General features: G+C 54.7%; 2 protein-coding genes across 2 annotated transcripts; both read left to right on the forward strand.

Moving 5' to 3' along the window:
* Positions 1-68: 68 nt before the first annotated feature.
* On the forward strand, positions 69-1,531 carry NSUN4 (NOP2/Sun RNA methyltransferase 4; the record flags this gene model as incomplete). The annotated part of the gene is given in 4 exon segments (XM_073593950.1): positions 69-197; positions 937-982; positions 985-1,175; positions 1,177-1,531. Coding segments are annotated over 4 exon segments (408 nt in total), but the record flags the coding sequence as incomplete, so codon positions are not given.
* A 4,086-nt stretch (positions 1,532-5,617) lies between these two features.
* Positions 5,618-22,327, forward strand: LRRC41 (leucine rich repeat containing 41; the record flags this gene model as incomplete). Its single annotated transcript, XM_073593951.1, is given in 10 exon segments — positions 5,618-5,799; positions 9,350-9,436; positions 9,512-9,582; positions 11,319-12,207; positions 13,749-13,982; positions 16,651-16,815; positions 17,135-17,233; positions 17,308-17,430; positions 18,811-18,886; positions 20,564-22,327. Coding segments are annotated over 10 exon segments (2,067 nt in total). The 3' UTR covers positions 20,784-22,327.
* Positions 22,328-23,286: the final 959 nt, after the last annotated feature.

Genomic DNA, 23,286 nt, shown 5'->3' on the forward strand with positions numbered 1-23,286 from the left:
GAGCAGAACCGCCAGAGTTCTGATCATTGTATAGTGTGTGTGTCACCAATCCATCTCTCTGTCTGCAGGTTCTGGTAGATGTTCCGTGTACACTCGACCGCCATTCCCTGATAGAGACCGACAACAACATCTTCATCCGATCCCGGAGCAAAGAGCGCCAAACACTCCCCGCACTACAGACCGCACTGCTACTGTGAGTACTCCCCGCACTCCTCCTCCTCCTCTGAGCACTCCTCCTTCTCCTCCTTCTCCTCTGAGCACTCCCTGCACTCCTCCCCACACCTGTGAGTACTCCTGCACTCCTCCCTCCTCCTGTGAGTACTCCCTGCACTACTCCTCCTCCTCCTGTGAGCACTCCTCCTCCTCTGTGAGTACTCCCCGCACTCCTCCTCCTCCTCTGAGTACCCTCCGCCCCCCTCTCCTCTCCTCCTCTGAGTACTCCCCGCACTCCTCCTCCTCCTCCTCTGAGCACTCCCCGCACTCCTCCTCCTCCTCCTGTGAGTACTCCCCGCATTCCTCCTACTCCGTGAGTACTCCCGCATTCTCCTCCTCCTCTCCGTGAGTACTCCCCGCACTCCTCCTCCTTCCTCCTGTGAGCACACTCCACGAACTCCTCCTCCTCCTCCTGTGAGCACTACTCCCCGCACTCCTCCTGTGAGCACACTCCCCGCACTCCTCCTGTGAGCACTCCCCTCCTCCTGTGAGCACTCCCCCTCATCTGAGCACTCCCCGCACTCCTCCTCCTCCTCCTGTGAGTCACTTCTCCCATCTCTCTCTCTCTGTTTTGTCTCTAATTATATTAAAATAACATTGTATATTCTACTGATGTAAAAGACTCCGCCTCCTCTTCCTCTCATTCCCCCCGCCCCACACTTCCTCCTATGATCTCTCCCTTCCTACCATCATGTGACCTGTAATTCCGGTTCTCTCCTGTAGGGCGGGGGCTTGCATGCGGTCACTCCGGGGGGAGATGTGGTGTACTCCACTGTACTCTGTCTCAGCTGCAGAATGAGTTTGTGGTGGAGAGAGCGGCTGGGAAGTCGCCAGCCTCCGAATACGGGATTCACGCCTCCATCCAGGAGCTCCGCCCCTTCCAGGAGATTTTCAGGAAAACTTTCAATTTCCATGAGAAATGCCGAATCGGAGAGCTGGTCCTCCCCCACCTGACCGCCAACTTTCGGGCCCATCTACTTCTGTCTGCTGAGGAGGGAGCGCTAGAGAGGGCCCCCCCATTTCCTGACCACACCCACTGTACATGGCCGGGGCCCCTATGACTGCCCCTTTCTCAGGGACTGAAGACTGAACATGCACTGCAAGGGTTAAATGCTTGCCAGGTGGAGTGAGGGAGGGGCTGAAGAGGAAGTATTCCCCTCCCCTGGCAGGCTGTGGGCGGTCCCTCAGTGTCATTCTCTACAATGCAGGGCTATTACCCCCGCCTTTAGTGTGGAGGAGGGGCGTGTGACCGCAGCCCGGAAGCACCTTAGAGAGGAGGCTGGGCAAGAGCATGGGTCGGGGGGAGGGGGGGGATGGGGGGGGGGTGGGAGGAGTATTATTCCTGCCCCACCACCCAAAACTGAACAAGGTGGGTGTGTTAGTCGGGGGGTTGTGCTTTACTTGAACTTTCCCGTAATTCCGACACCAATAAAATTCAGAAAATAAAAAAGTGTAAAACGTGTTTTATTGGGTGAAATAAAGATGGCGGATCCAGAGTGAAGGGTGAGGGGGGGACACCATAGATAGACACCATTGTGACTCTGCACCTAGCTCCACCCCCCCCCGTGACATCACTTCACTCTGACGCATTCCTCTCACCGGATGGTGTCCAGCTCTACCTCCCCCTCCCTCGTCAAGTCTTCTCAACCCCCCCCCCCCCATGTGTTTTTCCTCTCCTCCTCAACCCCCCCCCCCCCATGTTTTTTCCTCTCCTCCTCAACCCCCCACATCATGTGTTCTTCTCTATCCCCCTCCCCCATCAAGTCTTCTTCCTCAACCCCTTCCCTCCCCCATCGTGTGTTTTCCTCTCTTCCTCAACCCCCCCCATCATGTGTTCTCCTCTATCCCCCTCCCCCATCAAGTCTTCTCCTCAACCCCCCCCATCATGTGTTTTCCTCTCTTCCTCAAGCCCTCCCCATCATGTGTTTCTCCTCTATCCCCCTCCCCATCAAGTCTTCTCCTCAACCCCCCCCCACCCCCCATCATGTGTTTTCCTCTCATCCTCAACCCCCCTCCCCCCCATATCATGTGTTCTTCTCTACCCGTCTTCCTCCCCCACCCCATCATGTGTTCTCTTCTCTCTCCCTCCCCCCCCAATCATGTGTTCTCCCTCTCTTCCCCAATCATGTGCTCTCCTTTACCCGTCTTCCTCCCCACCTCATCATATGTTCTTCTCTCCCCCCCTCATGTGTTCTCCTCTACCCCCCTTTCTCCCCCTCCCCCCACCCCATCATGTGTTCTCCTCTAACCCCCCCTTTTCTCCCCTCTTCCAGTACCATGTACAATTCAAAAGGGGAGTTGGGACTTTAAAATGAAGCATTTGGGTAGTGGAGGAAAAGTAAACCATATTAGAAGTGCAATATAAAATGTTTATTGTACAAGTAACAGACAATAAAAGAAGTATTCATTTCATATACTCAGTAACACATTCATTGTATATAGGTATAGAAGATGTATAAATAACATAGGCATAATATAGATTATGTATACATAGCAGCACCTTATCTAATGTAAATGAAAATAAAAAATAATGATAGGACATAATAATGTTAGCAACAATATGCATGATAGCGACATATGCGCCCACATAGTAAATATGCATTGCTAGAGCAGAAAAAATATATTTAATATTACGATGGATAAGGGAAGAAACAGATGGTACAAATAACTGTGGTTCCATATAAGGTAGCTGGTGCATCAAAAAACACAGGGTTCGACGCGTTTTCGTGGGCATCCCCACTCATCAGGAGCCGATGCAAATAAATTTCCTATAGGATGTATATAAGAAAATATAAATGAACCACATCGTTCATATAAAAAAAAAAAAAAAAAAAATAATAATAAATGAATGAGCATAAGATATATATCGTTGTTTATGCCAAGCGCACTCACCCACTCAGGCAGTAAGTGCAAATGCGCAAAGGTGGGCGCACAGTCGGCCACGGACGCAAACTCTCCACGGGAGCCGAGGCGGCATACATAGTAATGCTAACATCGGGCAGGATAAAGAAGAAAAAGTATGAGGCAAAGTGTGTTCACAGAAGGGAGTGTGTAATCACGGGAACAAAAAACCTGGGAACAAAATAGTAGTATTCTGTTAGATATATATATATATATAAGATATGTAGGTGGTTCTGGAGTGCTTATCTCCATAAGTAATATAGATATCCCCGCCCTCATGCTGGGAGGAGCTCTGACCCTGGAAATGCCCCTCCCCTGGCTGTGTAATGGCCTTTCTTCGGAGCCCTCATAGGGCCGCCTCACATGCAGCGTGTTTATTCTATTATTATTATGTTTATTCTGCATCATGGATTGCAATGGTCGCAGGTCACAAACATGTCACATTTTTTTCTGTATGCAACTCGGCAAAATGCATTGCAACGCATTACAGCAAAAACCTGGAAATAACGCCCCGGAACGCATCAGAAACACGCAGAATCTCCTCCGCCCTGCATCTCTGGGGCGAGAACCGTCCTGACTGGGTCCTGATCTCCTCCTGTACTCTGGGGGGAGGGGCCACACTCTGCACCAATCAGAACTTTGTTGTATTGCACACTGCCCAATGAAGGTCATGCTACTTCCCACTGTCCACCAATCACAAGCTGGGGGCGGATCCGGGTGAGGGAAGTGCTGCTTAAATTCCAACTGCAGCCCAGTCTGATTTGTGAATTGGAGGGGGAGGAGTCACGTGTTCTCTGTGTCCCCCCTAGAAGTGGTTTCCTGTTCTCCAGCTGTCCCCTGGACAGGAAGTTAGAGGAAATCTCCCCTGTGGGGTCACAGCAATAATCTGACAGAGGATCTCACCCCTCATAGTGTCTCTGCTGGGGGGGGGGGGGGGGGGGTCTGGATCACAGAAATGGCTGAGCAGAGCTTCCACTGTATGGGGATTGCGGAGCCAGCCGAGCAGAATTCCCCAATATGAGGCTGCCCCCCCCTATATGAGGATCACAGAACCAGCCAACCAGAATCCCCCCAACCCTGTATGAGGATCACAGAACTGGCTAATCAGAGATTCCCACCCCCTCCATGAGACCAGCCCAGCAGAGTTCCCCTTTATGAGGATCACAAGACCGACCGGGCACCCCCCCCCCCCCCCCCAGAGAACCAGCCCAGCAGAGTCCCCCCATATGAGGCTCATGAGCCTGTCCGAGCCGAATCATCCACCCCGAGGATCACAAGAGCGGCCGAGCAGAGTCGCCCCCCCCATGAGTAGTACGAGTCCTCCTCCTGGTATTAAGATGACGAGACTGGCCAAGTAGAGTTCACCCACCAATCTTGTATGAGGATCACAGAACCAGCCAAGAACAACCCCCCCCACAGAATAGGCCAAGCAGCGCCCCCCCAGGATTAAGATCACAAGACCAGCCGAGCAGAGTCCCCCCCCCCTATGAGGATTCTGGTTATCTGTGGGCGGTCTTCCTGCGGTCATGTGACATCATACGGATGACAGACACCCAGCACTGGTGTAATATTGTTATCGGCAGCCGGGGGGCGTCCCTCTGTATATAGGACAGGTGAGAGGGGACCCCAAATCACCACCACAATCCCACCACACCTCCCAACATTCTGAGATGGGAATGAGGGACACCTACCAACAAATGTATGCAGCATAGGACACGCCCCCTACCACACCCCCTTAAAGGAGAATGAACAAAAAAAAAAAGTTAATTAAATCCGCAAGTGTTTTTTTTTTTTTTACCACTACTCTTCCTTTATATTGGCTTTGGAAATGTACAAATGCAGCAATTTAGAATTTGGATGAAATGTTTAGCTCTGGGAAACACTTTTTGATAGATAAAAAGCGCATTTTTATATACAACTATATAGATCAGACCAAAATGAGGGACGGATGAGGAGGAAAGAGGGACAGAGGGACATTGCTCCAAATCAGGGACAGTTGGGAGCTATGCAATCCCCATTATACTGCTATACTCACTGATAAACTGCCAATCACAACATGGCCCCTCCCCCTGCCAATCACAACATGGCCCCTCCCCCTGCCAGCCACAACATGGCCCCTCCCCCTGCCAGCCACAACATGGCCCCTCCCCCTGCCAGCCACAACATGGCCCCTCCCCCTGCCAGCCACAACATGGCCCCTCCCCCTGTCAGCCACAACATGGTCCCTCCCCTCTGCCAGCCACAATATGGTCCCTCCCCTCTGCCAGCCACAACATCGCCCCTCCCCCCCTGCCAGCCACAACATGGCCCCTCCCCCCCCCTGCCAGCCACAACATGGCGCCCCGGTCTCATTCTTCCGACCACAAGACGAAGCCCCGCCCTCCCCCTGCCAGCCACACGATGGCGCTCGCTTCCCTCACTGCCAGTCATAAAGCGTCCGCCGATTCACGTGACTCCCCCCGTCCAATGATAGGGCAGACCGCGGTCACCTGACCCGAGGAAGATGGCGGCCTCCCTGTAGGGATCGGGCGGGTCTCTCCAGTTTTGTCCGGGTGTCTCCGGGTTTGGTTGCCCCGCAGACCATGGAGGAGGCGCCGGAAGATGCTGGAGGGAGCCCGAGCCTGTTCCAGCTGTGTGCCCGGGCCGTCACCGCCAACATGGAGCGCCTGGAGGAGGAAGTGTGGGGTGAGAGCCCGCCGGGGGGAGGGGCATACAGGGGGCGGGGCTGGGAACACCCCCGACACATTCCCAGGGCTCAGCAGGCGGAGTTCCCGGGAGAGGGGGAGGGGAGATAATATCTATATGGGGGAGGGGAGATAATATCTATATGGGGGGGAGGGGAGATAATATCTATATGGGGGAGGGGAGATAATATCTATATGGGGGGGAGGGTAGATAATATCTATATGGGGGAGGGGAGATAATATCTATATGGGGGGAGGGGAGATAATATCTATATGGGGGGAGGGGGTGTTGAGCCCCCCCCCCCCCGCCCCCCCCGGATTCCATTCATCTCATTCTACAGGAAATACTTCTCTGCCAGCTCCTGAGTGACCCCATAGGAGGAGGAGCGCTGGAGCGGGACCCGGAAATAGAAGGAACGTCAGCACGGGACCCTAGAAGAGGAGGAGTCAGAAGTGTCAGTGAGGGACCCGAGGAGAGCCGGCAGGGGGCCTGAGAAGAGGAGGAGCCAGAAATAGGAAGAGTCAGGAGGGGTACCCAAAAAGAGGAGGAGCCAGGAGCGCCGGTGGGGGACCCGGAAATAGGAGGAGTCAGGAGCGATTGCGGGGTACCCAAAAAGAGGAGGAGCACCAGTGGGGGACCTGAGAAGAGGCGAAGCGCCAGCAGGGGACCCGGATATAGGAGGAGCCAGGAGCGCTGGTGGGGGACTTGGAAATAGGAGGAGTCAGGAGCGCTTGCAGGATACCCAAAAAGAGGAGGAGCGCTGGTGAGGGACCTGAGAAGAGCAGGAGTCAGGAGCGCTGGTGGGGGACCTGGAAATAGGAGGAGTCAGGAGCGCTGGTGGGGGACCTGAGAAGAGGAGGAGCCAGAAGTGCCTTGGGGGGGCTGAGAGGAGGAGCCAGAAGTGCCTTGGGGGGGCTGAGAGGAGGAGCCAGAAGTGCCGGGGGGGGACTGAGAATAGGAGGAGTCAGGAGCGCTGGTGGGGGACCCGGATATAGGAGGAGTCAGGAGCGCTGGTGGGGGACTTGGAAATAGGAGGAGTCAGGAGCGCTTGCGGGGTACCCTAAAAGAGGAGGAGCCAGGAGCGCTGGTGAGGGACCTGAGAAGAGGAGGAGTCAGGAGCGCTGGTGGGGAAACCCGGAAATAGGAGGAGTCAGGAGCGATTGCGGGGTACCCAAAAAGAGGAGGAGCACCAGTGGGGGACCTGAGAAGAGGAGAAGCGCTAGCAGGGGACCCGGATATAGGAGGAGCCAGGAGCGCTGGTGGGGGACCTGAGAAGAGGAGGAGCCAGAAGTGCTTTAGGGGGTTAAGAGGAGGAGCCAGAAGTGCCTGGGGGGGACTGAGAAGAGGAGGAGCCAGGAGCGCTGGTGGGGGACTTGGAAATAGGAGTCAGGAGCGCTTGCGGGGTACCCAAAAAGAGGAGGAGCCAGGAGCGCTAGCGGGGGACCTGAGAAGAGGAGGAGTCAGGAGCGCTGATGGGGGACCCGGAAATAGGAGGAGTCATGAGCGCTGGTGGGGGACCCGGAAATAGGAGGAGTCAGGAGCGCTGGTGGGGGACCCGGAAATAGGAGGAGTCAGGAGCGCTGGTGGGGGACTTGGAAATAGGAGTCAGGAGCGCTTGCGGGGTACCCTAAAAGAGGAGGAGCCAGGAGCGCTGGTGAGGGACCTGAGAAGAGGAGGAGTCAGGAGCGCTGGTGAGGGACCCAGAAATAGGAGGAGTCAGGAGCGCTGGTGAGGGACCTGAGAAGAGGAGTCAGGAGCGCTGGTGGGGGACCCGGATATAGGAGGAGTCAGGAGCGCTGGTGGGGGACCTGAGAAGAGGAGGAGCCAGAAGTGCCTTGGGGGGGCTGAGAGGAGGAGCCAGAAGTGCCTGGGGGGGACTGAGAAGAGGAGGAGCGCTGGTGGGGGACCTGGATATAGGAGGAGCCAGGAGTGCCGGTGGGGGACCTGAGAAGAGGAGAAGCGCCAGCAGGGGACCTGGAAATAGGAGGAGTCAGAAGCGCTGGTGGGGGACCTGAAAATAGGAGGAGCCAGGAGCGCTGGTGGGGGACCCGGAAATAGGAGGAGCCAGGAGCGCTGGTGGGGAACCTGGAAATAGGAGGAGCCAGGAGCGCTGGTGGGGGACCTGGAAATAGGAGGAGCCAGGAGCGCTGGTGGGGGACCTGGAAATAGGAGGAGCCAGGAGCGCTGGTGGGGGACCTGAGAAGAGGAGGAGCCAGAAGTGCCTTGGGGGGGCTGAGAGGAGGAGCCAGAAGTGCCTGAGGGGGACTGAGAAGAGGAGGAGTCAGGAGCGCTGGTGGGGGACCCGGATATAGGAGGTGCCAGGGGCGCTGGTGGGGGACTCGGATATAGGAGGAGCCAGGAGCGCTGGTGGGGGACTCGGATATAGGAGGAGTCAGGAGCGCTGGTGGGGGACCCGGAAATAGGAGGAGCCAGGAGCGCTGGTGGGGGGCCTGGAAATAGGAGGAGTCAGGAGCGCTTGCTGGGTACCCAAAAAGAGGAGGAGCCAGGAGCGCTGATGGGGGACCTGAGAAGAGGAGAAGCGCCAGCAGGAGACCTGGAAATAGGAGGAGTCAGGAGCGCTGGTGGGGGACCTGAGAAGAGGAGGAGTCAGGAGCGCTGGTGGGGGACCTAGAAATAGGAGGAGCCAGGAGCGCTGGTCGGGGAACCTGAGAAGAGGAGGAGTCAGGAGCGCTGGTGGGGGACCTGAGAAGAGGAGGAGTCAGGAGCGCTGGTGGGGGACCTGAGAAGAGGAGGAGTCAGGAGCGCTGGTGGGGGACCTGAGAAGAGGAGGAGTCAGGAGCGCTGGTGGGGGACCCAGGAAATAGGAGGAGTCAGGAGCGCTGGTGGAGGACCCCAGAGGAGGAGGATCTGGGTGGCTCTGTGCAGAGATCTTACACAGAGCGGGTCAGTAGAAGATGTTTGTATGATAATATTTGCAGTCGCTGTGTGGAGGTGAATGCGGCTCTCGTAGTGCGATGTGATCTCTCATTATACAGAATGAATTCCTAGGAAAGGACTAAAAATCACATTCCACATCGAGAAACGTCCTTTCTTGTATAAGAGAGGGATGGACTCCAGAGACATCATCTGTACAAATCATTAGTAAGATCTCATCTGGAATATGCAGTTCAGTTTTGGGCTCCAGTTCTCAAAAAGGATATCAGGAAACTGGAGAAAGTGCAGAGAAGGGCAACCAAACTGAAAAGAGGCATGGAGGAGCTCAGCTATGAGGAGAGATTAGAGGAAATGAATCTATTCTCTCCTGAGAAGAGGAGATTACGGGGGGGGGGGTATGATCTCCATGTATAAATACATAAGGGGGGATATGATCTCCATGTATAAATACATAAGGGGGGATATGATCACCATGTATAAATATATAAGGGGGGGATATGATCTCCATGTATAAATATAAAAAGGGGATGGGTGTAATGTTGGGGTGGGGGATGATGTATAGCAGGGGATGTTGGGGGATGGGTGTGCAGTGGGTATGTTGGGGTGGGGGATGGGTGTGTTGGGGTCCTCCCCTGATCTGTGGATTCTTGTGCAGATCTCCCGGCAATCATCCTACAAGGTCTCCTCCCTCTACTGAACATCTACTACCTGGAGAGGATCGAGTCGGCCGCCACCAAGAAAGGTAAACTCCGCCCACTGAGTATCCTGCCTGTCATGTGACCGGCCATCCTGATCTCACCTCCTTCTCTCTTCTCAGGTCTCTCCACCCAATCCATCTGGTGCAAACTATGGAATGAAATCATGAAGAACAAACCCACCCGACTCATGGTGAGGGGGAGGGGAAAGATGTGATTGGACAGTTCTCAGTCCACGGAGTCCAGGGGGACCAAAAACACGAGATAGAAAGAGACCCCCCTAGAGGAGACCGTCATCACCCCCAAAACAATTCCATTTCTTCTGTCCCCTTCCCCACCTACTACTTTTTTTCTATCCTCCTCCTCGCCCTCTCTCCTCTTCTATCCTCCTCCTCGCCCTCTCCCCTCTTCTATCCTCCTCCTCGCCCTCTCCCCTCCTCTATCCTCCTCCTTACCCTCTCCCTTCTTCTATCCTCCTCCTCACCCTCTCCCTTCTTCTATCCTCCTCCTCACCCTCTCCCCTCTTCTATCCTCCTCCTCGCCCTCTCCCCTCCTCTATCCTCCTCCTCGCCCTCTCCCCTCCTCTATCCTCCTCCTTACCCTCTCCCTTCTTCTATCCTCCTCCTCACCCTCTCCCTTCTTCTATCCTCCTCCTCACCCTCTCCCCTCTTCTATCCTCCTCCTCGCCCTCTCCCCTCCTCTATCCTCCTCCTTACCCTCTCCCCTCTTCTATCCTCCTCCTCACCCTCTCCCCTCTTCTATCCTCCTCCTCGCCCTCTTCTTTCTCCTATCCTCCTCCTCACCCTCTCTCCTCTTCTATCCTCCTCCTCACCCTCTCTCCTCTTCTATCCTCCTCCTCCTCACCCTCTCTCTCCTCTTCTTCTATCCTCCTCCTCACCCTCTCTCTCCTCTTCTTCTATCCTCCTCCTCACCCTCTCTCTCCTCTTCTTCTATCCTCCTCCTCACCCTCTCCCTTCTTCTATTCTCCTCCTCCTCCTCACTCTCTCTCCTCTTTTGTCCCCTTCCTAACTTCTTCAATCCTCCTCCTCACCCTCTCAATTCGTCTATCCTCCAGCTACCTTCTTCTGCCCTCCTCCCCACCTCTTAGCTTCTTTTGTCTTTTTACCTTCTTCTGACCTCCTCCCCTCCCCTCCTCCTCCTATCTCCTTCTGCCCTCCTCCTAGCCTCCTCTCTTTTTCTATCCTCCTCCTCACCTCCACCCTTCTTCTAACATCCTCCTACCTTCTGTCCTCCTACTCCCTTCCTCTATCCCCCGTTCTCGCTCCCTCCCTTCTATCCTCCTCCTCCTCTCCCTTCTTCTGTCCTCCTCCATGCCTCCGACCTTCTTCTGTCCTCCTCCATGCCTCCGACCTTCTTCTGTCCTCCTCCATGCCTCCGACCTTCTTCTGTCCTCCTCCCCACTTCCTACAACCTTTTTTGTTCTCCTTTCTGCCTCCAACCACCTTCTACTAACCTCCTCCATGCCTCCTACCACCTTCTGTCCTCCTCCCCGCCACCTACTACCTTCTTCTGTCCTCCTCCCTTCTCCCCACTCCACCTCCTACCTTATTCTATCCTCCTTACCACCTTCCTCAACCACCTTTTATCCTCTTCCCCACTTGCTACTCTCTTCTTCTTACCTCCCTCCACATTCTATCCTTACCAGCTCCTACCTTCTGTCCTTCTCCCCACCATCTACCTTCTTCTAACCTCCTACTACCTCTACCCCTACCTCCCTCCTATAGTGTCAGGAACATGTCTCCCCCCGTGCAGGGTGTCGTGTGTCCCCCCCTACCCGTGCAGGGTATCGGGACGTGTCTCCCGCCAGTGCCCCCCCCCCCAGTGCAGGGTGGTGTTGTCGAGGATGGAGAGGGTTGCCCAGGCAGGGGAGGCTTGCGATTGATTAACGTTCGGTGTGTTTGGTTTCAGACGGTGACATGTTGGAGGAAGAAGTTTCTGGAAACGTTCTTTCACAACGTCTTGCGCGGCACTCTGGATGTTTCCTCTGATTGGCGCCTCAATGACCGCCGCTTCTCCCCCCTGGTCCACAGCTCACAGCACGTCTCGGAATTCACCATCTTCGGGAAGCAGCAGGGGGTATCGGAGCTGACCCCTGCGGTCCTGGAACGCCTGGCCCAGTCCGTGGAGAGTCTGAGGTTCCTTCACATCCGTCTATCTGACCCCAACACCCAGAAATGCCTGAAACTGCTGCTGCACCACCTCATCCACCACGGCCACGTCACCAAGGTGTCAGTGCTGTCCTGGCCACGCCCCGATAAGGAGCTGCTGGTGCTGATCCTGAATATCAGTGCCGGGTACTGGCAGGAGGTCACCGATCACCCCTGTGCCCTGTGTGCCCATCCCCCCCAATGGAGCCAAGAGGAGCTGGGCAGCCAAAGTGCCTTGTTAAGCCTGCAGCCTCTTAACATCAGCCAGAATGTGGCCCCTGACCAGCCTCAGACCGGGGCCCCTGGGCCCTCAGAAGAATGGGTGGGGAGTGGCACCGCCATGCCTTTGGCTGAACTGGCCAGCAAAACCTCATCTACCTCAAACGATAGACTGGCACCCCCTGCAGAGCCGGCATCCGAAGCCGGGGACTTGTATGACTTCATCTTCAGTGTCCCTCCTACAGGGGTGGAGCACACGCAGGAGGAGGAGACTACGATCGGGGAGCCCCTCCTTCCTGGCGCCATTCGCCTCCGCAGCGTTAGAACGCTGAACCTGCACAACGTCTTCCTGACCCCGGGGACCTGCCGCTGCCTCTGCCAACTCCTCCGTTCCTGGGTGTCCCTGGAAAGACTGACCATGGCCTACAATGGTGAGCCAAGGGGGAGGAGCAAAGCACAGTCACTGCTGTACACGGAGGGGGGAGGAGCAAAGCACAGTCACTGCTGTACACGGAGGGGGGAGAAGCAAAGCACAGTCACTGCTGTACACGGAGGGGGAGGAGAAAAGCACAGTCACTGCTGTACACGGAGGGGGAGGAGCAAAGCACAGTCACTGCTGTACACGGAGGGGGAGGAGCAAAGCACAGTCACTGCTGTACACGGAGGGGGAGGAGCAAAGCACAGTCACTGGGGGGGCAGATCAATGATAATCAGCACAAGGGGCACAATGTAGAATGGATGGGCTGAGTCCCTTGTGCTGCTGGCTCCGGGTTTCTCCATCATAATCTTATTCTAATCGCTAGAACTTCCGGAGCTGTCATTTCCACTCCTCAAGCTTGCCCGACTATGCCCGCCCTTTCCACCCCTCTTCCATTCAGCCGTACAACAGCTTCAATGAATGGAGGATGAGCGCATGACAGCTCCGCCCCCCTCGATTCATAGAACATTTACTCCAGCTTCTATCAATGACACGTGACCTATGAATGGTGGGACAAGCTCATCCTTGATAGCTCCACCCCCCCCCCTCCATTCATAGAAGTTGTGCTACAGCTTCAGTGAATGGAGGACAAGCACATGATAACTCCACCTCCTCCATTCATAGAAGCCGTACTCCAGCTTCTATGAATGAGGCGTGACCTATGAATGGAGGTTGAGCACATGATTGATAGCTCCGCCCCCTCCATTCATAGATCACATCTCATTCATAGTGCGGCTTTTGTGAATGGAGGAGCAGAAAGGGGCGGGCATAGTCTTGGACTCCTGAAGAGTGAATGTATTGGGGGGTCACGCAATGTTTAGGGTCTTTGGGGAGCTCCCAGGGTGCTTTGCAGCATTGATAGGCGGGGATTGATTTGACTGTTGGTCTGTGCCTGGAGGAGGAGCTGTGGTTGGTGATCACAGCAGCCAATCAGAGCTCACCATTCACATTTGCAGCCAATCACAGGACAGTGAGGGAGTTAAGCTGGCCAAAGATCTGATCCGATTCCCCTGTCCAAACATTGGATGTGGATGGAGGATTCCCCCTCGCTGTGTATTCTGAGAGGGGGATTTCCCACCACAACACAGATCAGTGACATTGGCTATTCCCTGCAGCACTGATCGAGGGGAAGTGAGCCAGCACGGCGATTGTCCGGATATCGATCGATAGATCATCTTCTGTACAGCTCCAGTTGCCGTACATGAATCGGAATTCGGAGGGTTCCTGCTGAACTGATCCATCTATGGGCAGCTTTAGTGGTTGTGGGGCACTATGATAAGTGAGGTGCCCCCCAGCCCGGGGAAGAGCGGTGAAATGGCCCGTATGTCCAAGCTGCAGATCTCTTTTCTGATTGACTGCTGAGAGGGACATGTGACCGTACGGCTTGGCGCTGCACTACTGCATATGGTGGTGCTATAAACATAATTGTGTGTCCAGCTGTGATGACGGAACGTTCTCTGATTGCCGTGTCTATTGTTTTTTATCTTCTGTTAGATCTGCAGACCAATATCAGTATGTTCCTGGAGGCGCTGTCCCATCTGTCCCGGGACCCCCGCTGCTCCCTCAGCGCCATCTCTATGAGCGACTTCAGCACCTACGTCACCATCCTGGACCTGGCCCAGACCATCCTCCGCACCTTCCCCGCCCTGCAGTCTCTCTTACTGTGCTACGATCTGGAGGAGAGCAGCGACAAGGTGGTGGTGGAGGCGGGGCCTGCAGAGTTCACAGGTGGGTAGTGGAGGCGGGGCCTGCAGAGTTCACAGGTGGGTAGTGGAGGCGGGGCCTGCAGAGTTCACAGGTGGGTAGTGGAGGCGGGATTCAGAGGTGGGTAGTGGAGGTGGAGCTTACAGGGTTCACGGGTGGTGGAGGAGGTGCCTGCAGAGTTCACAGGTAGTGGAGGCAGGGCTTGCAGAGTTCACAGGTGGGTAGTGGAGGTGGTGTTCACAGGTGGGTAGTGGAGGCGGGGTTCACAGGTGGGTAGTGGAGGCGGGGTTCACAGGTGGGTAGTGGAGGCGGGGCTTACAGGGTTCACAGGTGGGTGGTGGAGGCGGTGCCTGCAGAGTTCACAGGTAGAGGTAGTGGAGGTGGGGCTTGCAGAGTTCACATGTGGGTAGTGTAGGCGGGGTTTACAGGTGGGTAGTGGAGGCGTGGCTTACGGGGTTCACAGGTGGGTAGTGGAGGCGGGGCTTACAGGGTTCACAGGTGGGTAGTGGAGGCGGGGCTTACAGGGTTTACAGGTGGGTGGTGGAGGCGGTGCCTGCAGAGTTCACAGGTGGGGTTCACAGGTAGAGGTAGTGGAGGCGGCACTTGCAGAGTTCACAGGTGGGTAGTGGAGGCGGGGCCTGCAGAGTTCACAGGTGGATAGTGGAGGCGGGGCCTGCAGAGTTCACAGGTGGGTAGTGGAGGCGGGGCCTGCAGAGTTCACAGGTGGGTAGTGGAGGCGGGGCCTGCAGAGTTCACAGGTGGGTAGTGGAGGCGGGGCCTGCAAAGGTCACAGGTGGGTAGTGGAGGCGGGGTCTGCAGAGTTCACAGGTGGATAGTGGAGGCGGGGCCTGCAGAGTTCACAGGTGGGTAGTGGAGGCGGGGTCTGCAGAGTTCACAGGTGGGTAGTGGAGGCGGGGTCTGCAGAGTTCACAGGTGGGTAGTGGAGGCGGGGCCTGCAGAGTTCACAGGTGGGTAGTGGAGGCGGGGCCTGCAGAGTTCACAGGTGGGTAGTGGAGGCGGGGCCTGCAGAGTTCACAGGTGGGCAGTGGAGGCGGGGTCTGCAGAGTTCACAGGTGGGCAGTGGAGGCGGGGTCTGCAGAGTTCACAGGTGGGTAGTGGAGGCGGGGCCTGCAGAGTTCACAGGTAGGTAGTGGAGGCGGGGCCTGCAGAGTTCACAGGTGGGTAGTGGAGGCGGGGCCTGCAGAGTTCACAGGTGGGTAGTGGAGGCGGGGCCTGCAGAGTTCACAGGTGGGTAGTGGAGGCGGGGCCTGCAGAGTTCACAGGTGGGTAGTGGAGGCGGGGTCTGCAGAGTTCACAGGTGGGTAGTGGAGGCGGGGTCTGCAGAGTTCACAGGTGGGTAGTGGAGGCGGGGCCTGCAGAGTTCACAGGTGGGTAGTGGAGGCGGGGCCTGCAGAGTTCACAGGTGGGTAGTGGAGGCGGGGTCTGCAGAGTTCACAGGTGGGTAGTGGAGGCAGGCTTCACAGGGGGAGGCAGAGCCCGCAGAGTTCACAGGTGGGTAGTGGAGGCGGGGCTTACAGGGTTCACAGGTGGGTAGTGGAGGTGGTGTTCACAGGTGGGTAGTGGAGGTGGTGTTCACAGGTGGGTAGTGGAGGTGGTGTTCACAGGTGGGTAGTGGAGGCGGGGTTCACAGGTGGGTAGTGGAGGCGGGGCTTACAGGGTTCACAGGTGGGTGGTGGAGGCGGTGCCTGCAGTGTTCACAGGTAGAGGTAGTGGAGGTGGGGCTTGCAGAGTTCACATGTGGGTAGTGTAGGCGGGGTTTACAGGTGGGTAGTGGAGGCGTGGCTTACGGGGTTCACAGGTGGGTAGTGGAGGCAGGGCTTACAGGGTTTACAGGTGGGTGGTGGAGGTGGTGCCTGCAGAGTTCACAGGTGGGGTTCACAGGTAGAGGTAGTGGAGGCGGCACTTGCAGAGTTCACAGGTGGGTAGTGGAGGTGGGGTCTGCAGAGTTCACAGGTGGGTAGTGGAGGCGGGGTCTGCAGAGTTCACAGGTGGGTAGTGGAGGCGGGGTCTGCAGAGTTCACAGGTGGGTAGTGGAGGCGGGGTCTGCAGAGTTCACAGGTGGATAGTGGAGGCGGGGTCTGCAGAGTTCACAGGTGGGTAGTGGAGGCGGGGCCTGCAGCGTTCACAGGTGGGTAGTGGAGGCGGGGTCTGCAGAGTTCACAGGTGGGTAGTGGAGGCGGGGTCTGCAGAGTTCACAGGTGGGTAGTGAAGGCAGGCTTCACAGGGGGAGGCGGAGCCCGCAGAGTTCACAGGTGGGTAGTGGAGGCGGGGCTTACAGGGTTCACAGGTGGGTAGTGGAGGCGGGGTCTGCAGAGTTCACAGGTTGATAGTGGAGGCGGGGTCTGCAGCGTTCACAGGTGGGTAGTGGAGGCGGGGCCTGCAGAGTTCACAGGTGGGTAGTGGAGGCGGGGCCTGCAGAGTTCACAGGTGGGTAGTGGAGGCGGGGCCTGCAGAGTTCACAGGTGGGTAGTGGAGGCGGGGCCTGCAGAGTTCACAGGTGGGTAGTGGAGGCGGGGCCTGCAGAGTTCACAGGTGGGTAGTGGAGGCGGGGCCTGCAGAGTTCACAGGTGGGTAGTGGAGGCGGGGCCCGCAGAGTCCACAGGTACAGTGCTGTGATGGTCCTTCCGTTCCTCTTCATGTTAGATGATGTATAAATCTTTCCTTTCTACAGAAAACCAGTTGAAGCAGCTGGACCTTCGCTTCCCTCAGAATTCATTGGAAGTTCAGCGCTTGGCATCAGCACTGAAGGTGTCCCCCTGCCTGGTGGAGCTGTCCCTGGATAACGCCATACTGACCCGCCACCAGGATATCAAACTTTTACTGCAAACAATCACAGGTGAGGACCGAACGGGTGATGACATGGTGCCCATTGTTCACAGTGGCACAGAATGGGGGGTGCTTGTCCTCCGTATGATCACAGAGTGAGGGGTGCACGTTGCTCCCAGTGATGGCGGTCTGGCCGTGTATCTGGTGGTTCTCTCCGATGATGGCCGTGTGTCCGATGATTGTCTCTGATTGGCCGTCTTGGCCAGTTTCCTGTTACAGTGCTTCAAGTGGGCTGTCTTGTCTGCGGTTTGATAGGTGATCAGTGGGTGGGGCTTCCTTGTCAGTCCAGCTCTGACCTCTGACCCTGTGATGGTTGTCTGTATTTGCAGAACATAATGGCGCTCTGCGCAGACTCGGCTTCCATGACCTGAACCTGACCGACTCTCAGGCGGAGATTGTGCACCTCCTGAGCCATTCCAGCCTGGAAGGTAAGTCCGCCTCCGCCAGGATCATGTGACCGTGCACAGTCCGCACATCGCTTACCGACATGTTTTCTTCATAGAAATCAAGTTCTCCTTCTGCCGACTCTTTGAGAGGATGCCGCGGGATTTTCTCGCTCTGTTTGTTGGCGCTCTGAAGAAAAATTCCATCCTGAAGATCCTAAAGTTGGGAGGAAACCGTCTGGGTAATCTCCTGTGTGTGGGTGGTCTGTGTCTCGGTATTGGGATGTACTGGTTGGTGATGGGTTCTGTATTGGTGAGATGTTTAAAGAAGATGAAACCATGAACCTGGCAGGAAATGTCACAGCAAATACCTCCGCTGATTGAAGGAGAGAGCAGAGTACAGCTCAGGGGTTGGTATAGAGAAGATCTGGGACTGGTGGGGATCGGTATAGAGTAGATGTGGGATTGGTGGTGAGAAGATGTGGGATTTGTGGATCAGTGATGAATAGATGTGGGATTGGTGGGGTCGGTATAGAGTAGGTCTGGGATTGGTGGATCGGTGATGAGAAGATCTGGGATTGGTATAGAGAAGATCTGGGATAGATGGGATCCTTATAGAAGAGATCTGGGATTGGTGGGATCAGTAACGAGAAGATCTGGGATTGGTGGGATCGGTATAGAAGAGATCTGGGATTGGTGGGATCGGTATAGAAGAGATCTGGGATTGGTGGGATCGGTATAGAAGAGATCTGGGATTGGTGCGATCGGTATAGAAGAGATGTGGGATTGGTGATGAGAAGATCTGGGATCGGTGGTGAGAAGATGTGGGATCGGTGGATCATTGATGAGTAGATCTGGGATTGGTGGGGTCGGTATAGAGTAGATCTGGGATTGGTGGATCAGTGATAAGTAGATCTGGGATTGGTAATGAGAAGATCTGGGATTGGTGGGGTCGGTATAGAGTAGATCTGGGATTGGTGTAGAGGATATCTGGGATTGGTATAGAGTAGGTCTCGGATTGGTGGGGTCGGTATAGAGGAGATCTGGGATTGGTGGGGTCAGTATAGAGTAGACAAAAATTAGGCACTTACCCGGGTTAAAAACCCCTGAACCCTACAAAGGCAGACTATAGCGGCCATAAAGTGGAGACGTATATTTAAAAAGAACCTGCCTTTGTGGGGTTCAGGGGGGTTTTACCCCGGGACTTACCTAATTTTTGGATGAGGCCTCAGTCCCTACATATTCTCTAGTCAGTGTAGAGTAGATCTGGGATTGGTGGGATCGGTAGAGAAGAGATCTGGGATTGGGGGGATCGGTAGAGAAGAGATCTGGGATTGGTGGGATCGGTAGAGAGGAGATCTGGGATTGGTGGGATCGGTAATGAGATCTGGGATTGGTGGGATCGGTCTAGAAGAGATCTGGGATTGGTGGGATCGGTCTAGAAGAGATCTGGGATTGGTGGGATTGGTCTAGAAGAGATCTGGGATTGGTGGGATCAGTCTAGAAGAGATCTGGGATTGGTGGGATCGGTAATGAGAAGATCTGGGATCGGTGATGAGCAGACCTGGGATTGGTGATGAGAAGATCTGGGATGAGCTTAACTGACACTTTTTCCTCTACAGGGAACAAAGGATTGGTTGCTCTGGCTGATCTCTATGCTGCTGATTCCTTGTCATTGGTTCACTGTCTGGATGTCAGGTTGGTTTGTGTTCATCTGTCTGTCTCCCCCCCCCCCCCCCCCCCCCCAGGCTGGGTTAGCACCTCCCACTCTGTTCTCATAGTCTTCATCTTATGTTAATTGATCTATCTATTGCTGGAGAAGTCCTAACCATAGATGGAAAGATCTCCCTCACAATTCAACTCCAGATGACACAGAATTGCGTGCTATTTTTTTATTACACCACCCATCTGTGTGATGTTTGTAAAGCTGGAGCAGCAGGAAGGTGTGTCCTGTACATTGAACAGTGGGAGGAAGCACGGAGTGAGTGTGCAGGATGGTGGGAGCAGGAGAGAGCACGGAGAGTACGTGCAGGATGGTGGGAGCGGGAGGGAGCACGGAGAGTACGTGCAGGATGGTGGGAGCGGGAGAGAGCACGGAGAGTACGTGCAGGATGGTGGGAGCGGGAGGGAGCGTACGCAGTGGCGTCTCCAGCTTTCATATTTAGGGGGGGGCACATGGAGGGACAGGGAAAAATTGTAGGGGGGCAACTAAAAAATGCAAATATATATATATCTATCTCCTGGGGCCCTTTACTACGATCCCACAACGGCCCTTTCACATGTTCTGCAGTGAGCTCCCTTCCTACTGTATTGGGGCCCCCCAGGGTGGCAGAAAACAAGAGATATATGTCACCAGCATACCAAGAAAATATAAGGATCCAAAGCAGTGGGAGAACTATCAGGGTTGCAAAGGTTGTCTTGCCACCGGGCCCTTGTGTTCTGTCACTGTGGGGTTCCCCAGCCTCCTCTTGCTGTCCTGCCCCTGCTATTGACAGCGCTGGTCTGGCATCCCTTGGAATTTACAGGCTGGTTCTCCTGTCCTGAGGATGGAAGAAATCAGTCTGTTTTTTCAGTAACTGAGAGTCCTGGTGGAGTCCTTCCTACAACTCGCTCTTCTCCCTGCCAATGAGGATGCAGGGGAAGGAGCACATCAGGCAGGCGTGGTTGTGTGAGCGCTCATGTGGCACAGCATAATGTTGGGGGGGTCAGGGCCCCCTCTGGCCCCCCCTAGGGACGCCATTGAGCATACGTGCAGGATGAGGAGCACAGAGTGCTCTGTCCCTCAGGTGGCAACCCTTTTTGTGAGTAGAAACGGGCGGTGGCACGAAATGTGAAAGCTGCCCAGCGGTGCAGATAGTGAGGTTCCCGGTTCTTCAGCCTGAATGGCTTTACTCACAAAGTTAGTCTGTAGAGACGAGGTGAACTCGGGGGGGAATGCCCGGACTGAACGCTGTGGCTCTTTTCTATCAGACACAAGGCAGAGGCCGGAGCCCGTGTCCAATCCCATAGGTGGCAGCATAACCCAGTCTGATGTCCCTCAATGGAGAAGGAGATTAGCGAGAATTGGAGAAGTGAAATGTGTTTTATTTTTATTGTTTTGTTTAAAAACATGTAAAATAATTCATCCAGCTTTGTGATTTACAAGGCTTGGGAGGTGAATGTTCGGGGTGGGGGAGATGAATGTTTGAGTTGAGGGGGTGAATAGTTGGGGCGGAGAGGTGAATGTTTGGCTAGGGGGAGGTGAATATTTGAGGTGAGGGGGTGAATAGTTGGGGTGGGGAGGTGAATGTTTTCGGGGAGGGGGTGAATAGTTGGGGCGGGGAGGTGAATGTTTAGGGCGGAGTTTCGCTTACCCGTCTCTCTTTCCCTCCGCAGCTCTAACTGCATCACCTCGGCCGGTCTGCTCCAGTTTGCGAAGAAGTTGGAGGGATTGGGGAACATTAAGCTGCGGCGGCTCCTCATCACACAGAACGGGCTGGACATGGACCCCATAACTACCCACAATGCCCTGAGGACTCTGGAGAGAATTTGCTGTGTCGTTAAGGACAGCTGGGACCCCACACACGCCTTCGCTGACCATGTCAGTGTCATGTGACCTGCGTATTGTATAGATGGCGGAACGTGCTGTGCATGCTCTGTACGTCACACCGCGGCCTCTGAACACCCCGGACTTCACTTATTATGCATGTCTACTTATGGATTTCCCAGGGTGGGCGGGGCTGGTCTGAGTGCCGCCTTGTCTATCTCCATATGTGCTCTTCTATGATCTTCCACTGATGCCAAAAAAAGCTGCAACCATAACAGTGCAATTCACAGAGTGACCACCGGAGGGAGCATGACAGTGCAATTCACAGAGTGACCACCAGAGGGAGCTCGGCTCACATTGCAGAACACGTCCGGCCATGTGTCAGTCTGTCTCCTATGGTTGTCACCTGGTATCATTGTTGTCACAGGCAGCCTTAGACTTGGAGGGGGTGTAGATTGGCTGAGGGGGGCAGATGAGATGTCCTCCTGCAGTGCTCAGAGATGCTGATGACCGTTGATGGAGAGAGATCCCGTCTGCAGGGATTAGTATTTTCATGGGGGGGGGGGTGTCGTTCCTGTTGGCAAAGAAGTAATCTGGGGGAGCAGAATTTGTCTCCAATAATCCAATATGGCCGACTGTGCCTTCCCCTGACGGTGGTCAGCCATGATGGGAGCCAGTACTGAGTGTCTCATTTTCGGCATCTTATAAGAGGAGCAATAGAATTCCATAGCCGATCTGTCCCAAAAAATGCTGCTTAACTGGCTGCCTTACTGATCCTCTGGCTTCTCTGTAGCCCCAGTCCCCGAGAGAGATTTAGAATTCTGCCTTACAGAAGTATTGAATTCAGAAAGCCCAGCAAGGAAGTGTCTCTCTCTCTCTCTCTCTCTCTCTCTCTCTCTCTCTCTCTCTCTCTCTCTCTCTCTCTCTCTCTCTCTCTCTCTATATATATATATATATATATATATATATATATATATATATATCTGCTGAGACTGGTCCACTTTAGGTTCTTAGCACCGTTTATTCCATGTAATAGATGGAGAGCAGCTAGTGTAGATTTCCTGCAGGGGGCGGCATTGTGTGCCAAGAACACCCAATTATCTTTGCAGTACAGGGTCACGGACACTAGAGGGCAGCAGTGCCTGCCAAGGAGGACACCCCATTATCTCTGCAGTACAGGGACCTGGACACTAGGGGGCGGCAGTGCCTGCCATGGACACCATATTATCTCTGCAGTATTGGGTCACAGACACTAGAGGGCGGAAGTGTGGGCCAAGGACACCCCATTATCTTACAGTACAGGGTCACGGACACCAGAGGGCGGCATAGACCACATGACACTCCCAGACCGTTGAGAATGGAGGAAACCCTGAAAGCTGATGAGACACGAACGATTCTGTATAATATATGCAGCACTCTTCTTCACTCACTCAGGAATGATCTTCCCCGGGAAATGTTCTCCGGCTCCTCCGGATTGTTGTTATCAGCAGTCTTGGGGTGGAAGCGCTCCGTTCCTTTCTATGCCAATGTAAATAGTTTTTTTTTTTTTTTTTTTAATCATCTCTCTGAAACATAATTGTAATAATTCTGGAATAAAGGTGATTGTAAAAGAAGTGCAGAGGAGGTTTTTTTTTTAATGGGGGGATGGGGTGGAAGGTGCCAGAGACGGCCTGTGTATGGCAGGATTGAGGCCGGGACTATCCAACCAATGAGGGAGTCTGAACCGTCTGTTTTATCGCTCAACCGCTTGTGTTACTATGGCGATATCCACCATCTTGGTGGGAAAGATCAATATATAAGGGGAAGAGCTAAAATACCTTTCTGGGGAAAATGCTGCTTCTGGCTTCCTTCAGTGCTAGATGTGTGTTTAAGGCCTTGGTAGGTGCCTGATCACATGATCTCTGCTAAACACTAGAATCAGCCAATCAGAACTCTGTCCCTTCCACGCAGATTTCACGACTTGGTGTCTCTTAAGTCACATCATCGGCTCAAAAAAAAAAACGAAAGCAGCATTTTCTCCAGGAAAGCTGGACTTTTGTACTTACCATAACCCATTTCTTGTAGTTTGAGAGACAGAATTGTAGATGCACCCAGGTTATACTGCCACCTACAGGAGACCTGGACACAGGCATACAAAAATCATCCCCAACCTCACCCTGACACTCCTGTACTCGGAGGGCCAGTGTTGTGGTAAAGCAGTACTAAGAGTCCAAGGGGGGAAACAGAGGAGGGGGACCTGCGTCTCTTGATTAACTCCAAGAAAATAATTTTATGGCATCCTGTGTTTGCTCTCCAATGGAGGGGCTCAGGAATTCAGATACTGTCCAAAAAAAAAGTCCAACTGCGGAGTGGAAAACACCACTAGGACGACGGAGGAGCACCTACAGCCCAGGAGCCACTTGAAGGGCCAACACCCAAATAGGAAAGGAAGAGGTGGGACCTCCTACCAGATAGTGGAGCCTATCGCATGACCGAGGGCAGAACACAGAGGATCAAGCTGGTGCCCCCAGCCTGGGATGGAAAGGGTCACCACCAGGAAGGAAGACTGATCCTGAACCAGCGAGAAACTCAA

This window comes from Aquarana catesbeiana, linkage group LG07 (assembly GCF_042186555.1).
Source record: "Aquarana catesbeiana isolate 2022-GZ linkage group LG07, ASM4218655v1, whole genome shotgun sequence".
Lineage (NCBI taxonomy): Eukaryota > Metazoa > Chordata > Amphibia > Anura > Ranidae > Aquarana > Aquarana catesbeiana.